This window comes from Nerophis lumbriciformis, linkage group LG21 (assembly GCF_033978685.3).
Source record: "Nerophis lumbriciformis linkage group LG21, RoL_Nlum_v2.1, whole genome shotgun sequence".
Lineage (NCBI taxonomy): Eukaryota > Metazoa > Chordata > Actinopteri > Syngnathiformes > Syngnathidae > Nerophis > Nerophis lumbriciformis.
In genome coordinates, this window is record NC_084568.2 from 2,847,575 (window position 1) to 2,861,701 (window position 14,127).

At 39.3% G+C, this 14,127-nt stretch overlaps 1 protein-coding gene across 2 annotated transcripts in view; it reads right to left on the minus strand.

Moving 5' to 3' along the window:
* The window catches only part of cdk6 (cyclin dependent kinase 6), a 219,962-nt gene that overhangs the window by 118,939 nt on the left and 86,896 nt on the right, over window positions 1-14,127 (minus strand). For both annotated transcript variants that reach the window (XM_061983240.2, XM_061983239.2), the window contains exon 4: window positions 7,702-7,869. In XM_061983240.2, coding sequence (XP_061839224.1) covers window positions 7,702-7,869 — 168 coding nt within the window. The remainder of the gene's footprint in view (window positions 1-7,701; window positions 7,870-14,127) is intronic.

Genomic DNA, 14,127 nt, shown 5'->3' on the forward strand with positions numbered 1-14,127 from the left:
AATTTTAAACTCCTTTTATTTGTTTTTAAATGTCTAAACAACCTCGCGCCAACCTATCTCTCCGACCTCCTTCAGCCTTACTGCCCCACCCGATCCTTAAGATCAGCCGATCAGCTGCTGTTGACGGTCCCTGACACAAGGCTGAAGCCCCAAAACATCACTGCTCTCGAGAAGATCTGCATGGAGGAATGGGCCAAAATACCAGCTACTGTGTGTGCAAACCTGGTAAAGACCTATAGTAATCGTTTGACCTCTGTAAAATAACCTTTGTTGGCAATAAAGTATTGAGTTGAATTTTTGTTATTGACCAAATACTTATTTTCCACCATAATTTACAAATAAATTCTTTAAAAATCCTACAATGTGAATTCCTGGATTTTTTTTTTCACATTCTGTCTCTCACAGTTGAAGTGTAAAACATCACTGCTCTCGAGAAGATCTGCATGGAGGAATGGGCCAAAATACCAGCTACTGTGTGTTGTTTTCACATTCTGTCTCTCACAGTAGAAGTGTACCTATGATGAAAATGACAGACCTCTGTCATCATTTTAAGTGGGAGAACTTGCACAATTGGTGGCTGACTAAATACTTGTTTGCCCCACTGTATTCATTTGCAACCGAAAATCCAGTGATAAGACTACTCCACGCTCACAGTTTTTATTCTTGCGGTCTTTGCTGTATAATGTAGAAAGGAAATGAGTGTACGTGTGGAAAGCAGCTCATAAGTTAAATGCCTGTGGGTGTGCAGTGACTCAACATCTGTCACTCATACCTGAGGGTGAATTCCCTCCAGGTATGAAAATGTCCCCTGCCACTAATAAAGCAAGCAATGACCAGAACTAAAAAGCCATACACACTGTGCACATTGTGGAGCATCATGTAAAGCAAAAGTGAAAGTTGAGATACAGCTACTTCAAATAGATAATTGTGTCGTGTGTTATCAGAATCAAACGGCACATCTAAACATAACAATGTCATCACTTTCAAGCTAAGCAGCTGCACTCATGTTCAGCAATTCATTTCAGGTATTTATGATATTAATGATATTTATCCTTAGAAGAGACGCGGCTCTAAAGCAAGTACATGCCATGCACTTGCTCTGGCAGTGATGCTGGTAGATGTTCATACCTGCCAACTTTTGAAATCAGAAAAACCTAGTAGCCAGGGTCCAGGGGCCGCAGGCCCCGGTAGGTCCAGGACAAAGTCCTGGTGGGGGGTTCCTTCGCCCCCCGACGCAAAATGATTGATTGCATTCAGACAGGTTAAAATGTTGCTAAAACCATCACTTTTCTATCAGTCACAGTGACTTTTCAAAACAAAAATATTACAGCAAAAATCATATGGGTTGATTGACATGTTTATTCTGTAAGCTAACTTCAATAGTTTGAAATTATTTTGACAGTTAATGCCAGTTATCCTGTCAACCTTTCACAAGACTTCAATTTGTTCATTGAAAGTATAAACAGTATAAACACTTTTTACAGTAAACAAATGGTAAAACAGTACTAAACAATTCCATTAAAAAAAAAAATTGGTGTCATTATTAACTTTCTGTCCAAGCTTGTATAATCTACTGCCTTGTTCAATTGTAAAAAATATTCTGTGCCTAAAATTCACATTTCTATCACAATTATCATACTGTAAACATGGTAAGCTAACTTCATTAAAATTAATAGCCCTGTCAATAGCATGGAATTACAATTCAAATGTAGTTTTTTTGGAAGCCTTTCAAAAGAATTCAAAATATGAAAAATTAATGAAAATTAATTTAAGCCATCAGACACTTGAAAAGTGGCACATCACATCTCTAATGTAATCATTTTAACTTTTCAACAGAAATAGCACTGCAAAAATATTAAGGACATACTTCTGTATTTTGGTAGTTATGCTGTCAACATTTAACAAGATTTCTTCAACTTGGACTTGAAAGCATAAATAGTATAAACACTTTTAACAGTATAACAGTACTAAACAATTCCAATAGATAACATTGGTGTCATTACCTTTTTGTGGCTAAAATCCACTTGTATCCCCAGCAACGGCATTAGACTTGTGTTCTTTTGTCCCAACGTGGTCTTTTACATCGCTAATTCCTCCGTGTCCGATCGAAAAATCTTGTCTGCACAAGGTGCAATTCGCGTAGTTTTCACCCTTTTTGGAACGGATAATTATTCCCGGATAGGCTTTTGAATATTCTTCACGGAATGACTGCAGTTTTCTTTTCGGTTTAAGACTCGTTTGCGATTTTTCTCCGGCTGATTCCATGATCGTTGGCTCGTTTGGAAACAATGGCAACTGGTGCCTCGTGCTTGGCAGCGGTGCTATAAATAGCCTCCCGCATGGCATTCGGAATGGCTCGATAGGAAGTTACGGGAAGCAGTGTCGATTGTCATTGTTGTTACGCGATTTCGTCAATAAAACTTAAAAAAAAAAAATTTTTTTTAATGAATGAAAAACCGTATTTTTTATCACTGCAACCGTAACCCGGAATAGGTTGATGAAAACCGTACTAATTACGGGAAAACCGGAGTAGTTGGCAGGTATGGATGTTCAATGTAATGAGTCCGGTACCGCCACCAAAATGTATTTCGATACTTTTTCATACTTTTCTAAATACAGGGGACGACAAAAAAATGACATTATTGGCTTTTTTTAACAAAAAAAATCTTAGGGTATATTAAACATATGTTTATTATTACAATCGAAGAACAATTTAGTCCTTAAGTAAAATAGTGAACATACTACAACTTGTCTTTTAGTAGTAAGTAAACAAACAAAGGCTCCTAATTAGTCTGCTGACGTATGCAGTAACATATTGTGTCATTTATACACCTATTATTTTGTACACATTATTAAGGACAAGCTGTAAAAATTTATTTGCACACTCTTGGCATTCTCTCAATGAGCTAACTCTTTCAAGACTGGGTTTAGGGGGTTTAGCTCGCTCGTCTGCGGGAACAAACTGCCGCCATTGCTTGCCGTGCTACCGAGGTCCTTTGTCCCTGAATTGCTCACACACTCAGGCAGATTCAATGGGGGTCTGGGGGCAGATTTCTTTGACTTTGTCGTTGGAAATGCATCTGCTTTGAGTGTCGCAGGATATCCACACATTCTTGCCATCTCTGTCGTAGCATAGCTTTCGTCGGTTCTTGCCACTTTGGCATCTTTGGGCCACTGGTGCAACTTGAATCCGTCCCTGTTGGTGTTGTTACACCCTCCGACAACACACCGACGAGGCATGATGTCTCCAAGGTACGGAAAACAGTCGAAAAAACGGAAAATAACAGAGCTGATTTGACTCGGTGTTTGAGAAAATGGCGGATTGCTTCCCGATGTGACGCCACGTTGTGACGTCATCGCTCCGAGAGCGAATATTAGAAAGGCGTTTATTTTGCCAAAATTCACCCATTTAGAGTTCGGAAATCGGTTAAAAAATATATGGTCTTTTTTCTGCAACATCAAGGTATATATTGACGCTTACATAGGTCTGGTGATAATGTTCCCCTTTAAGAACAATAAATTAGTTTTTAGTATAAGTTTGCTGGTTTCAAGAAATGTAATGCCGAGTGCATATCATTATGTCAAGATAATGGCACTAGCATCTACCGTATTTTCTGCACCATAAGCCGCCCCGGGTTATAAGCCGCGCCTTCAATGAACGGCATATTTCAAAACTTTGTCCACCTATAAGCCGCCCCGTGTTATAAGCCGCATCTAACTGCGCTAAAGGAATGTCAAAAAAACAGTCAGATAGGTCAGTCAAACTTTAATAATATATTAAAAACCAGCGTTCTAACAACTCTGTTCACTCCCAAAATGTACGGTAATGTGCAAATGTGCAATCACAAACATAGTAAAATTCAAAATAGTGCAGAGCAATAACATCAATAACTTAATGTTGCTCGAACGTTAATGTCACAACACACAAAATAAACATAACACTCACTTTCTGAAGTTATTCTTCATTCATAAATCCCTCGAATTCTTCTCCTTCGGTGTCCGAATTAAAAAGTTGGGCGAATACGGGATCCAAAATGGCCGGCTCCGTCTCGTTCTGTGAATCCTGCCTTCCGGAAAGCTCGGACCACGGCTGTGACCGAAATATCCGCCCAGGCATTTACGATCCACTGGCAGATGTTGGCGTATGTCGTCCGGCGCTGTCTCCCTGTCTTAGTGAAGGTGTGTTCGCCTTCGGTCATCCATTGTTCCCACGCCGTTCGCAGTCGTGCTTTAAATGCCCTGTTGACACCAATATCGAGCGGTTGGAGTTCTTTGGTTAATCCACCCGGAATGACGGCGAGTGTTGTATTTGTGTGCTTCACTTGTTTTTTGACACCATCTGTGATGTAAGTTTAAATTCTGCGTTATACGCGTGTCGCTTAGTAGGAGCCATTTTGTGGTCTTTACAGATGTAAACACACAAAGGAAATGAAACGTAATATCCGCGCGCTGCTTCTTCTTCTACGGGGGCGGGTGGTTGCTTACAGTAGAAGAAGAAGCGCTTCCTCTTCTATGGGGGCGGGTGCTTACCTTGGCGGTTGCTTACCATAGAAGAAGAAGCGCTTCCTCTTCTACGGGGAAAAAAGATGGCGGCTGTTTACCGTAGTTGCGAGACCGAAACTTTATGAAAATAAATATTTATATTAATCCATATATAAGGCGCACCGGGTTATAAGACGCACTGTCAGCTTTTGTGAAAATTTGTGGTTTTTAGGTGCGGCTTATAGTGCGGAAAATACGGTACTTCATTTAAGAATATTTTTCAACATATTGAGCAAAAAGGTCTCTTTTTTCTACCAAGAAAAGTGCACTTGTTATTAGTGAGAATATACTTATTTTAAGGTATTTTTGGGTTCATTGAGGTTAGCTAATTTTACTTGTTTTGGAAAGTCTTGACAAGCCGAATATTCTTGTTCTATTGGCAGATAATTTTGCTTAGTTCAAATTAGGGATGTCCCGATCCGATATTTGGATCGGATCGGCTGCCGATATTTGCCAAAAATTGTGTATCGGCAAGGCATGGTGAAATGCCGATCCAGATCCAGTTTAAAAAAAACTCCGGTCCGTGTTTTCCAACGCACCGATTTAAATAATACATTCCACTTTTCTGCTGCTCCCTAATTTCCGTTCCGCATTTTCCAGCACACCTTCAACACATCCACACGTCTGTGAATTCTCACGCAGTTGCGTGGTAAACAAAACGTCCAATTTCTTGCCACTTTGGCATCTTTGGGCCACTGGTGCAACTTGAATCCGTCCCTGTTGGTGTTGTTACACCCTCCGACAACACACCGACGAGGCGTGATGTCTCCAAGGTACGGAAAACAGTCGCAAAAACGGAAAATAACAGAGCTGATTTGACTCGGTGTTTGAGAAAATGGCGGATTGCTTCCCGATGTGACGCCACGTTGTGACGTCATCGCTACGAGAGCGAATATTATAATATTATAATATTAGAAATGAACCCATTTAGAGTTCGGAAATCGGTTAAAAAAATATATGGTCTTTTTTCTGCAACATCAAGGTATATATTGACGCTAATGGCCACTCCGAGAGCGAATACTAGAAAGGCGTTTAATTCGCCAAAATTCACCCATTTAGAGTTCGGAAATCGGTTAAAAAAATATATGGTCTTTTTTCTGCAACATCAAGGTACTGTATTTTCCGCACTATTAGCCGCACCTAAAAACCACAAATTTACTCAAAAGCTGACAGTGCGGCTTTTAACCCGGTGCGCTTTATATATGGATTAATATCAAGATTCATTTTCATAAAGTTTCGGTCTCGCAACTACGGTAAACAGCCGCCATCTTTTTTCCCCGTAGAAGAGGAAGTGCTTCTTCTTCTACGCAAGCAACCGCCAAGGTAAGCACCCGCCCCCATAGAACAGGAAGCGCTTCTTCTTCTACTGTAAGCAACCACCCGCCCGCGTAGAAGAAGAAAAAGCGCGCGGATATTACCGTACGTTTCATTTCCTTTGTGTGTTTGCATCTGTAAAGACCACAAAATGGCTCCTACTAAGCGACAAGGATCCGGTTCATGAAAAGACGCAATCTCTCCATCCGCACACGGACTACTATTTCACAGCAACTGCCTAAAGACTTTCAAGAAAAGCTGGCTACTTTCCGTGCATATTGTAAAAACAAGATAGCTGAAAAAAAGATCCGGCCAGAGAACATTATCAACATGGACGAGGTTCCACTGACTTTTGATATTCCTGTGAACCGCACTGTGGATACAACGGGAGCACGTACGGTGAATATTCGCACCACAGGGAATGAGAAGTCATCCTTCACTGTGGTTCTAGCTTGCCATGCTAATGGCCAGAAACTTCCACCCATGGTGATATTCAAAAGGAGGACCTTGCCAAAAGAGACCTTTCCAGCCGGCGTCATCATAAAAGCTAACTCGAAGGGATGGATGGATGAAGAAAAGATGAGCGAGTGGTTAAGGTAAGTTTAAGTTTACGCGAAGAGGCCGGGTGGCTTTTTTCACGCAGCTCCGTCCATGTTGATATACGACTCCATGCGCGCCCACATCACGCTGGTTTTTAATATATTATTAAAGTTTGACTGACCTATCTGACTGTTTTTTTGACATTCCTTTAGCGCAGTTAGATGCGGCTTATAACACGGGGCGGCTTATAGGTGGACAAAGTTTTGAAATATGCCGTTCATTGAAGGCGCGGCTTATAACCCAGGGCGCCTTATGGTGCGGAAAATACGGTATATATTGACGCTTACATAGGTCTGGTGATAACGTTCCCCTTTAAACAAGAGTTACATGGGAAAATGAGGTTTGATTGTGAGTTGACTGCCTCCTTTCTGATCTGGAATGTATGACGTGAGGACAAACAGCAATAAATAAATAAATAAATAAATGGGTTGTACTTGTATAGCGCTTTTCTACCTTCAAGGTACTCAAAGCGCTTTGACACTACTTCCACATTTACCCATTCACACACACATTCACACACTGATGGAGGGAGCTGCCATGCAAGGCGCTACCAGCACCCATCAGGAGCAAGGGTGAAGTGTCTTGCTCAGGACACAACGGACATGACGAGGTTGGTACTAGGTGGGGATTGAACCAGGGACCCTCGGGTCGCGCACGGCCACTCTCCCACTGCGCCACGCCGTAATAAAGATCTATTTATCAGAGAAAAAAGTATAACAACTCAGTATAAATGTACATTTTTTAGTCGGAGTTAATGAGTTCAACGAAAGCTAAGTACTTTCATAAAGATAAAAACATCCCTCGACAATTAAAGGACAAAAAAAAGGTAGTGAGTTACATTTGCTGGCTCTCTTCTCTGGCTAATTCAATGCCTTCCAAAGATTTGTTTTCTGTCTGTATATTATCTAGTCATCAGAGCCAGAAGCTCAGCAGAGGGACATCAAAGTGCCGACGGCGGGGAAAGGGAGGGGGGGCCCCTGCGTCTCCACGTCTGCTCCATCCCTGCCCGCCATCGCCAATGAGGGATTCTTAAGACTCTCACTTTACACTGCGAAATTCTATCAGGTGGCCCATTGCAGCTTGATACCATGTGCTTGATGCTTTTCATCCCACTCCCACAGGACGGGAGGCAGTGTGTCTTCAATAAAAACCCCCTGGCTTTCTTGAACAAATAACCCCATCAGGGCTTTTGTTGGGCATCTCAAAGTAAGATCGGGCCTTATTAGATCGAATAGGTGGACTCACCACAGAGGTCAGCGCCATTTGGAAGCTGTAGATGCGGGCCAGGCCAAAGTCGGCCAGTTTGATCTGCCCTGTGCTGGTGACCAGGATATTTTGGGGCTTCAGGTCACGGTGGACCACGCGGTGCGAGTGCAGGAAGTCCAGCCCCTGGAGCAGCTGATACATCATATCCTGTAAGGTAGAAGACATTCATTTTAAATGTGTTGTGATAATAGAATAGAATAGAAAGTACTTTATTGATCCCTGGGGGAAATTCAGCACCACAGTTCGCTCACAATAGACAATAAACACTTTGGTATTTTTTACATGTGAATAATATAAATACAGTCTATTATACAGCATTATTCACATGTGAATAATATAAATACAGTCTATTATACAGCATTATTCACATGTGAATAATAAAAATACAGTCTATTATACAGCATCATTCACATGTGAATAACATAAATACTGTCTATTATACAGCATTATTCACATGTGAATAACATATATACAGTCTATTATACAGCATTATTCACATATGAATAGTATAAATACAGTCTATTATACAGCATTATTCACATGTGAATAACATAAATACAGTCTATTATACAGCATTATTCACATGTGAATACCAAATACTGTCTATTATACAGCATTATTCACATGTGAATAACAAATACTATTATACAGCATTAGTCACATGTGAAAAATATAAATACAGTCTATTATACAGCATTATTCACATGTGTATAATATAAATACAGTCTATTATACAGCATTATTCACATATGAATAATACAAATACAGTCTCTTATACAGCATTATTCACATGTGAAAAATATAAATACAGTCTATTATACAGCATTATTCACATGTGAATAATACAAATACAGTCTCTTATACAGCATTATTCACATGTGAATAAGATAAATACAGGCTATTATACAGCATTATTCACATGTGAATAACATAAATACTGTCTATTATACAGCATTATTCACATGTGAATAACAAATACAGTCTATTATGCAGCATTATTCACATGTGAATAACATAAATACAGTCTATTATAGAGCATTATTCACATGTGAAAAATATAAATACAGTCTATTATACAGTATTATTTACATGTGAATAATATAAATACAGTCTATTATACAGCATTATTTACATGTGAATAATATAAATACAGTCTATTATACAGCATTATTTACATGTGAATAATATAAATACAGTCTATTATACAGCATTATTCACATATGAATAATATAAATACAGTCTATTATACAGTATTATTTACATGTGAATAATATAAATACAGTCTATTATACAGCATTATTTACATGTGAATAATATAAATACAGTCTATTATACAGCATTATTTACATGTGAATAATATAAATACAGTCTATTATACAGCATTATTCACATATGAATAGTATAAATACAGTCTATTATACAGCATTATTCACATGTGAATAACATAAATACAGTCTATTATACAGCATTATTCACATGTGAATAATATAAATACAGTCTATTATACAGCATTATTCACATGTGAAAAATATAAATACAGTCTATTATTCAGCATTATTCACATGTGAATAACATAAATACAGTCTATTATACAGCATTATTCACATGTGAATAATATAAATACAGTCTATTATACAGCATTATTCACATGTGGATAATATAAATACAGTCTATTATACAGCATTATTCACATGTGAATAATATAAATACACTCTATTATACAGCATTATTCACATGTGAATAACATAAATACAGTCTATTATACAGCATTATTCACATGTGAATAATGCTGTATAATAGACTGTATTTATATTATTCACATGTGAATAATATAAATACAGTCTATTATACAACATTATTCACATGTGAATAATATAAATGCAGTCGATAATCTTCTTTTTCTCTATCTTCTTGTTATGGGACATTCATCCTCCGCTGTTGTCATTTCTAATGTAAAGTAGTGTAAAGTTCTAACTTAGATCTCGCTATGGAAGCGCTAAAAACATACCGGTGTAGTGAAATTACATTATATACCCAAGGAACTTTAGTTTTTAGAGCGTTTTTTCACGGGACACATTTCCGGCGTTGTTGTTGCACTAGTGAGCCACGGATGAGGAGATGCTAGGGGTGTAACGGTACGTGTATTTGTATTGAACCGTTTCGGTACGGGGGCTTCGGTTCGGTTCGGAGGTGTACCGAACGAGTTTCCACAGATACATATTAAGTAGCGTAACGCAGTGGTCCCCAACGTTTTTGTAACTGCGGACCGGTCAACGCTAGAAAATTTGTCACTTTTTTTTGTCATAAAAAAATACAATCATGTGTGCTTACGGACTGTATCCCTTGCAGACTGTATTGATATATATTGATATATAATGTAGGAACCAGAAATATCAATAACAGAAAGAAACAACCCTTTTGTGCGAATGAGTGTGATTTAGTGTAAATGGGGGAGGTTTTTTGGGTTGGTGCACTAATTGTAAGTGTATCTTGTGTTTTTATGTTGATTTAATAAAAAACAAACAAACAACGATACTGATAATAAAAAAACCGATATTGATTATTATGTTGATTTAATAAAAATAAAAAATAAAAAATTAAAATATATATATATATATATATATATATATATATATATATATATATATATATATATATATATATATATATATTTTTTTTTTTTTTTTTAATTTCTTGTGCGGCCTGGTTCCAATCGATCCACGAACCGGTACCGGGCCGCGGCCTGGTGGTTGGGGACCACTGGCGCAACGCACGTTGTGTAAACAGTGTGCATTGTTTACTCAAAATGCTGGACAATTGAAGCATTTAAGAAACTCCGCCCTGACAGCTCCGCAAAAGAGGACATGTCCGGTAAAAAGAGGACGTTCTAGCCCGTTAGCGGCATGCTAGCAGCTAACGGGCTACGATAGAGTTAGGGTTGCATATATTTTCAATGTACGTTCAGGGTTAAGAAGGGGTTAAAAACAAAACAAATTGTGCGTGCAGCAGCATTGGTGAGGGTATTTGGATACCATAAATACTGATAAATCCATAGATTTATCAGATTTAATTTGTTATTATCTATAGCAGGGGTGTCAAAAGTGTGCCCCGGAAGCCATTCGCGGCCCACAGCTAATGTTTTAAAGGCCCACGGCACATTCTAAAAATACTATTAAAATAAACAAAAACATAACAAAAGTGAAATAAAAAAGCTTAAATTTAATTTAGAAAAAGTTGCAATGTTGACTAATAAAACAAAGCTGTTTTTTTTTCTTTCAAACTGTCATTGCTCAAAACATAATATTGAATCAAAATCAATGTTATTATGAATTATTGACCTATCCAAGGTTCCCATTACTTCACATCAAATATTCCACTGAGAAAAATATTTTTGGTGGAAGATTTTGCAAATTTGGTAAATATATAACCCAAAAATTTATATTTTGTTGTTTTCTTACTGTACCGAAAATGAACCAAACCGAAATTTTTGTGTACTGTTACACCCCTACTGAAAACATGTTTTATATTCTAGTTTCTTCAAAATAGCCACCCTTTGCTCTGATTACTGCTTTGCACACTCTTGGCATTCTCTCCATGAGCTTCAAGAGGAAGTCGCCTGAAATGGTTTTCCGACAGTCTTGAAGGAGTTAGCTCATCGAGAGAATGCCAAGAGTGTGCAAATACATTTTTACAGCTTGTCCTTAATAATGTGTACAAAATAATAGGTGTATAAATGACACAATATGTTACTGCATAGACTAATTAGGAGTCTTTGTTTGTTTACTTACTACTAAAAGACAAGTTATCTAGTATGTTCACTATTTTATTTAAGGACCAAATTGTTCTTCGATTGTAATAATAAACATATGTTTAATATACCCTAAGATTTTTTTGTTAAAAAAAAGCCAATAATGTCATTTTTTTGTCGTCCCCTGTATTTAGAAAAGTATCAAAAAGTATCGAAATACATTTTTGGTACCGGTACCGGACTCATTACGTTGAACATCTACGTATGTACCGAACCGAAATGTTTGTGTACCGTTACACCCCTAGTGTCTCGGTCTCTGTTTCTGTTTATTTTTTGTTTCTCTACTCGGGCTGCGCCCCAGGCTGATGTAACAGTTGGTTGGGGGGCGCATAATACCGTATTTTCCGCACTATTAGCCGCACCTAAAAACCACAAATTTACTCAAAAGCTGACAGTGCGGCTTATAACCCGGTGCGCTTTATATATGGATTAATATTAAGATTCATTTTCATAAAGTTTCGGTCTCGCAACTACGGTAAACAGCCGCCATCTTTTTTCCCCGTAGAAGAGGAAGTGCTTCTTCTTCTACGCAAGCAACCGCCAAGGTAAGCACCCGCCCCCATAGAACAGGAAGCGCTTCTTCTTCTACTGTAAGCAACCACCCGCCCGCGTAGAAGAAGAAGAAGCGCGCGGATATTACGTTTCATTTCCTTTGTGTGTTTACATCTGTAAAGACCACAAAATGGCTCCTACTAAGCGACAGGTTTCCGGTTCATGAAAAGACGCAATCTCTCCATCCGCACACGGACTACTATTTCACAGCAACTGCCTAAAGACTTTCAAGAAAAGCTGGCTACTTTCCGTGCATATTGTAAAAACAAGATAGCTGAAAAAAAGATCCGGCCAGAGAACATTATCAACATGGACGAGGTTCCACTGACTTTTGATATTCCTGTGAACCGCACTGTGGATACAACGGGAGCACGTACGGTGAATATTCGCACCACAGGGAATGAGAAGTCATCCTTCACTGTGGTTCTAGCTTGCCATGCTAATGGCCAGAAACTTCCACCCATGGTGATATTCAAAAGGAAGACCTTGCCAAAAGAGACCTTTCCAGCCGGCGTCATCATAAAAGCTAACTCGAAGGGATGGATGGATGAAGAAAAGATGAGCGAGTGGTTAAGGGAAGTTTACGCGAAGAGGCCGGGTGGCTTTTTTCACGCAGCTCCGTCCATGTTGATATACGACTCCATGCGCGCCCACATCACGCTGGTTTTTAATATATTATTAAAGTTTGACTGACCTATCTGACTGTTTTTTTGACATTCCATTAGCGCAGTTAGATGCGGCTTATAACACGGGGCGGCTTATAGGTGGACAAAGTTTTGAAATATGCCGTTCATTGAAGGCGCGGCTTATAACCCAGGGCGCCTTATGGTGCGGAAAATACGGTAAATGAAAATAACATAACATAACATGTCTTTTGAAAGGTGCAAATAAGCATGTTCACCGCTGGTATACCGTATTTTCCGCACTATAAGGCGCACCTAAAAACCACAATTTTTCTCAAAAGCTGACAGTGCGCCTTATAACCCGGTGCGCTTTATTACGATTCATTTTCATAAAGTTTCGGTCTCGCAACTTCGGTAAACAGCCGCCATCTTTTTTCCCGGTAGAACAGGAAGCGCTTCTTCTTCTACGCAAGCAACCACCAAGGAAAGCACCCGCCCCCATAGAACAGGAAGCGCTTCTTACCACCCGCCCCCGGAAGAAGAAGAAAAAACGCGCGGATATCACCGTACGTTTCATTTCCTGTTTACATCTGTAAAGACCACAAAATGGCTCCTACTACGCGACAAGGATCCGGTTCATAAAAAGACGCAATCTCTCCATCCGCACACGGATTACTACCGTATTTCACAGCAACTGATATTCCTGTGAACCGCACTGTGGAACGGGAGCACGTACGGTGAATATTCGCACCACAGGGAATGAGAAGTCATCCTTCACTGTGGTTCTAGCTTGCCATGCTAACTTCCACCCATGGTGATATTCAAAAGGAAGACCTTGCCAAAAGAGACCTTTCCAGCCGGCGTCATCATAAAAGCTAACTCGAAGGGATGGATGGATGAAGAAAAGATGAGCGAGTGGTTAAGGGAAGTTTACGCGAAGAGGCCGGGTGGCTTTTTTCACACAGCTCCGAAGGCGAACACACCTTCACTAAGACGGGCAGACAGCGCCGGACGACATACGCCAACATCTGCCAGTGGATCGTAAATGCCTGGGCAGATATTTCGGTCACAACTGTGGTCCGAGCTTTCCGGAAGGCAGGATTCACAGAACTGCTGCACAACAACAGCGACACTGAATCCGATGACTTCGACGAGACGGAGCCGGCCATTTTTGGATCCCACGCTTGCGCAACTTTTCAATTCGGACACCGAAGACGAAGAATTCGAAGGATTTACGAATGAAGAATAACTTCAGAAGGTGAGCGCTATGTTTATTTTGTGTGTTGTGACATTAACGTTCGAGCAACATTATGTTGCTATTTATTGCTCTACACCATTTTGAATTTTACTATGTTTGTGATTGCACATTTGCGTACATTTTGGGACAGAGTTGTTAGAACGCTGGTTTTCAATATATTATTA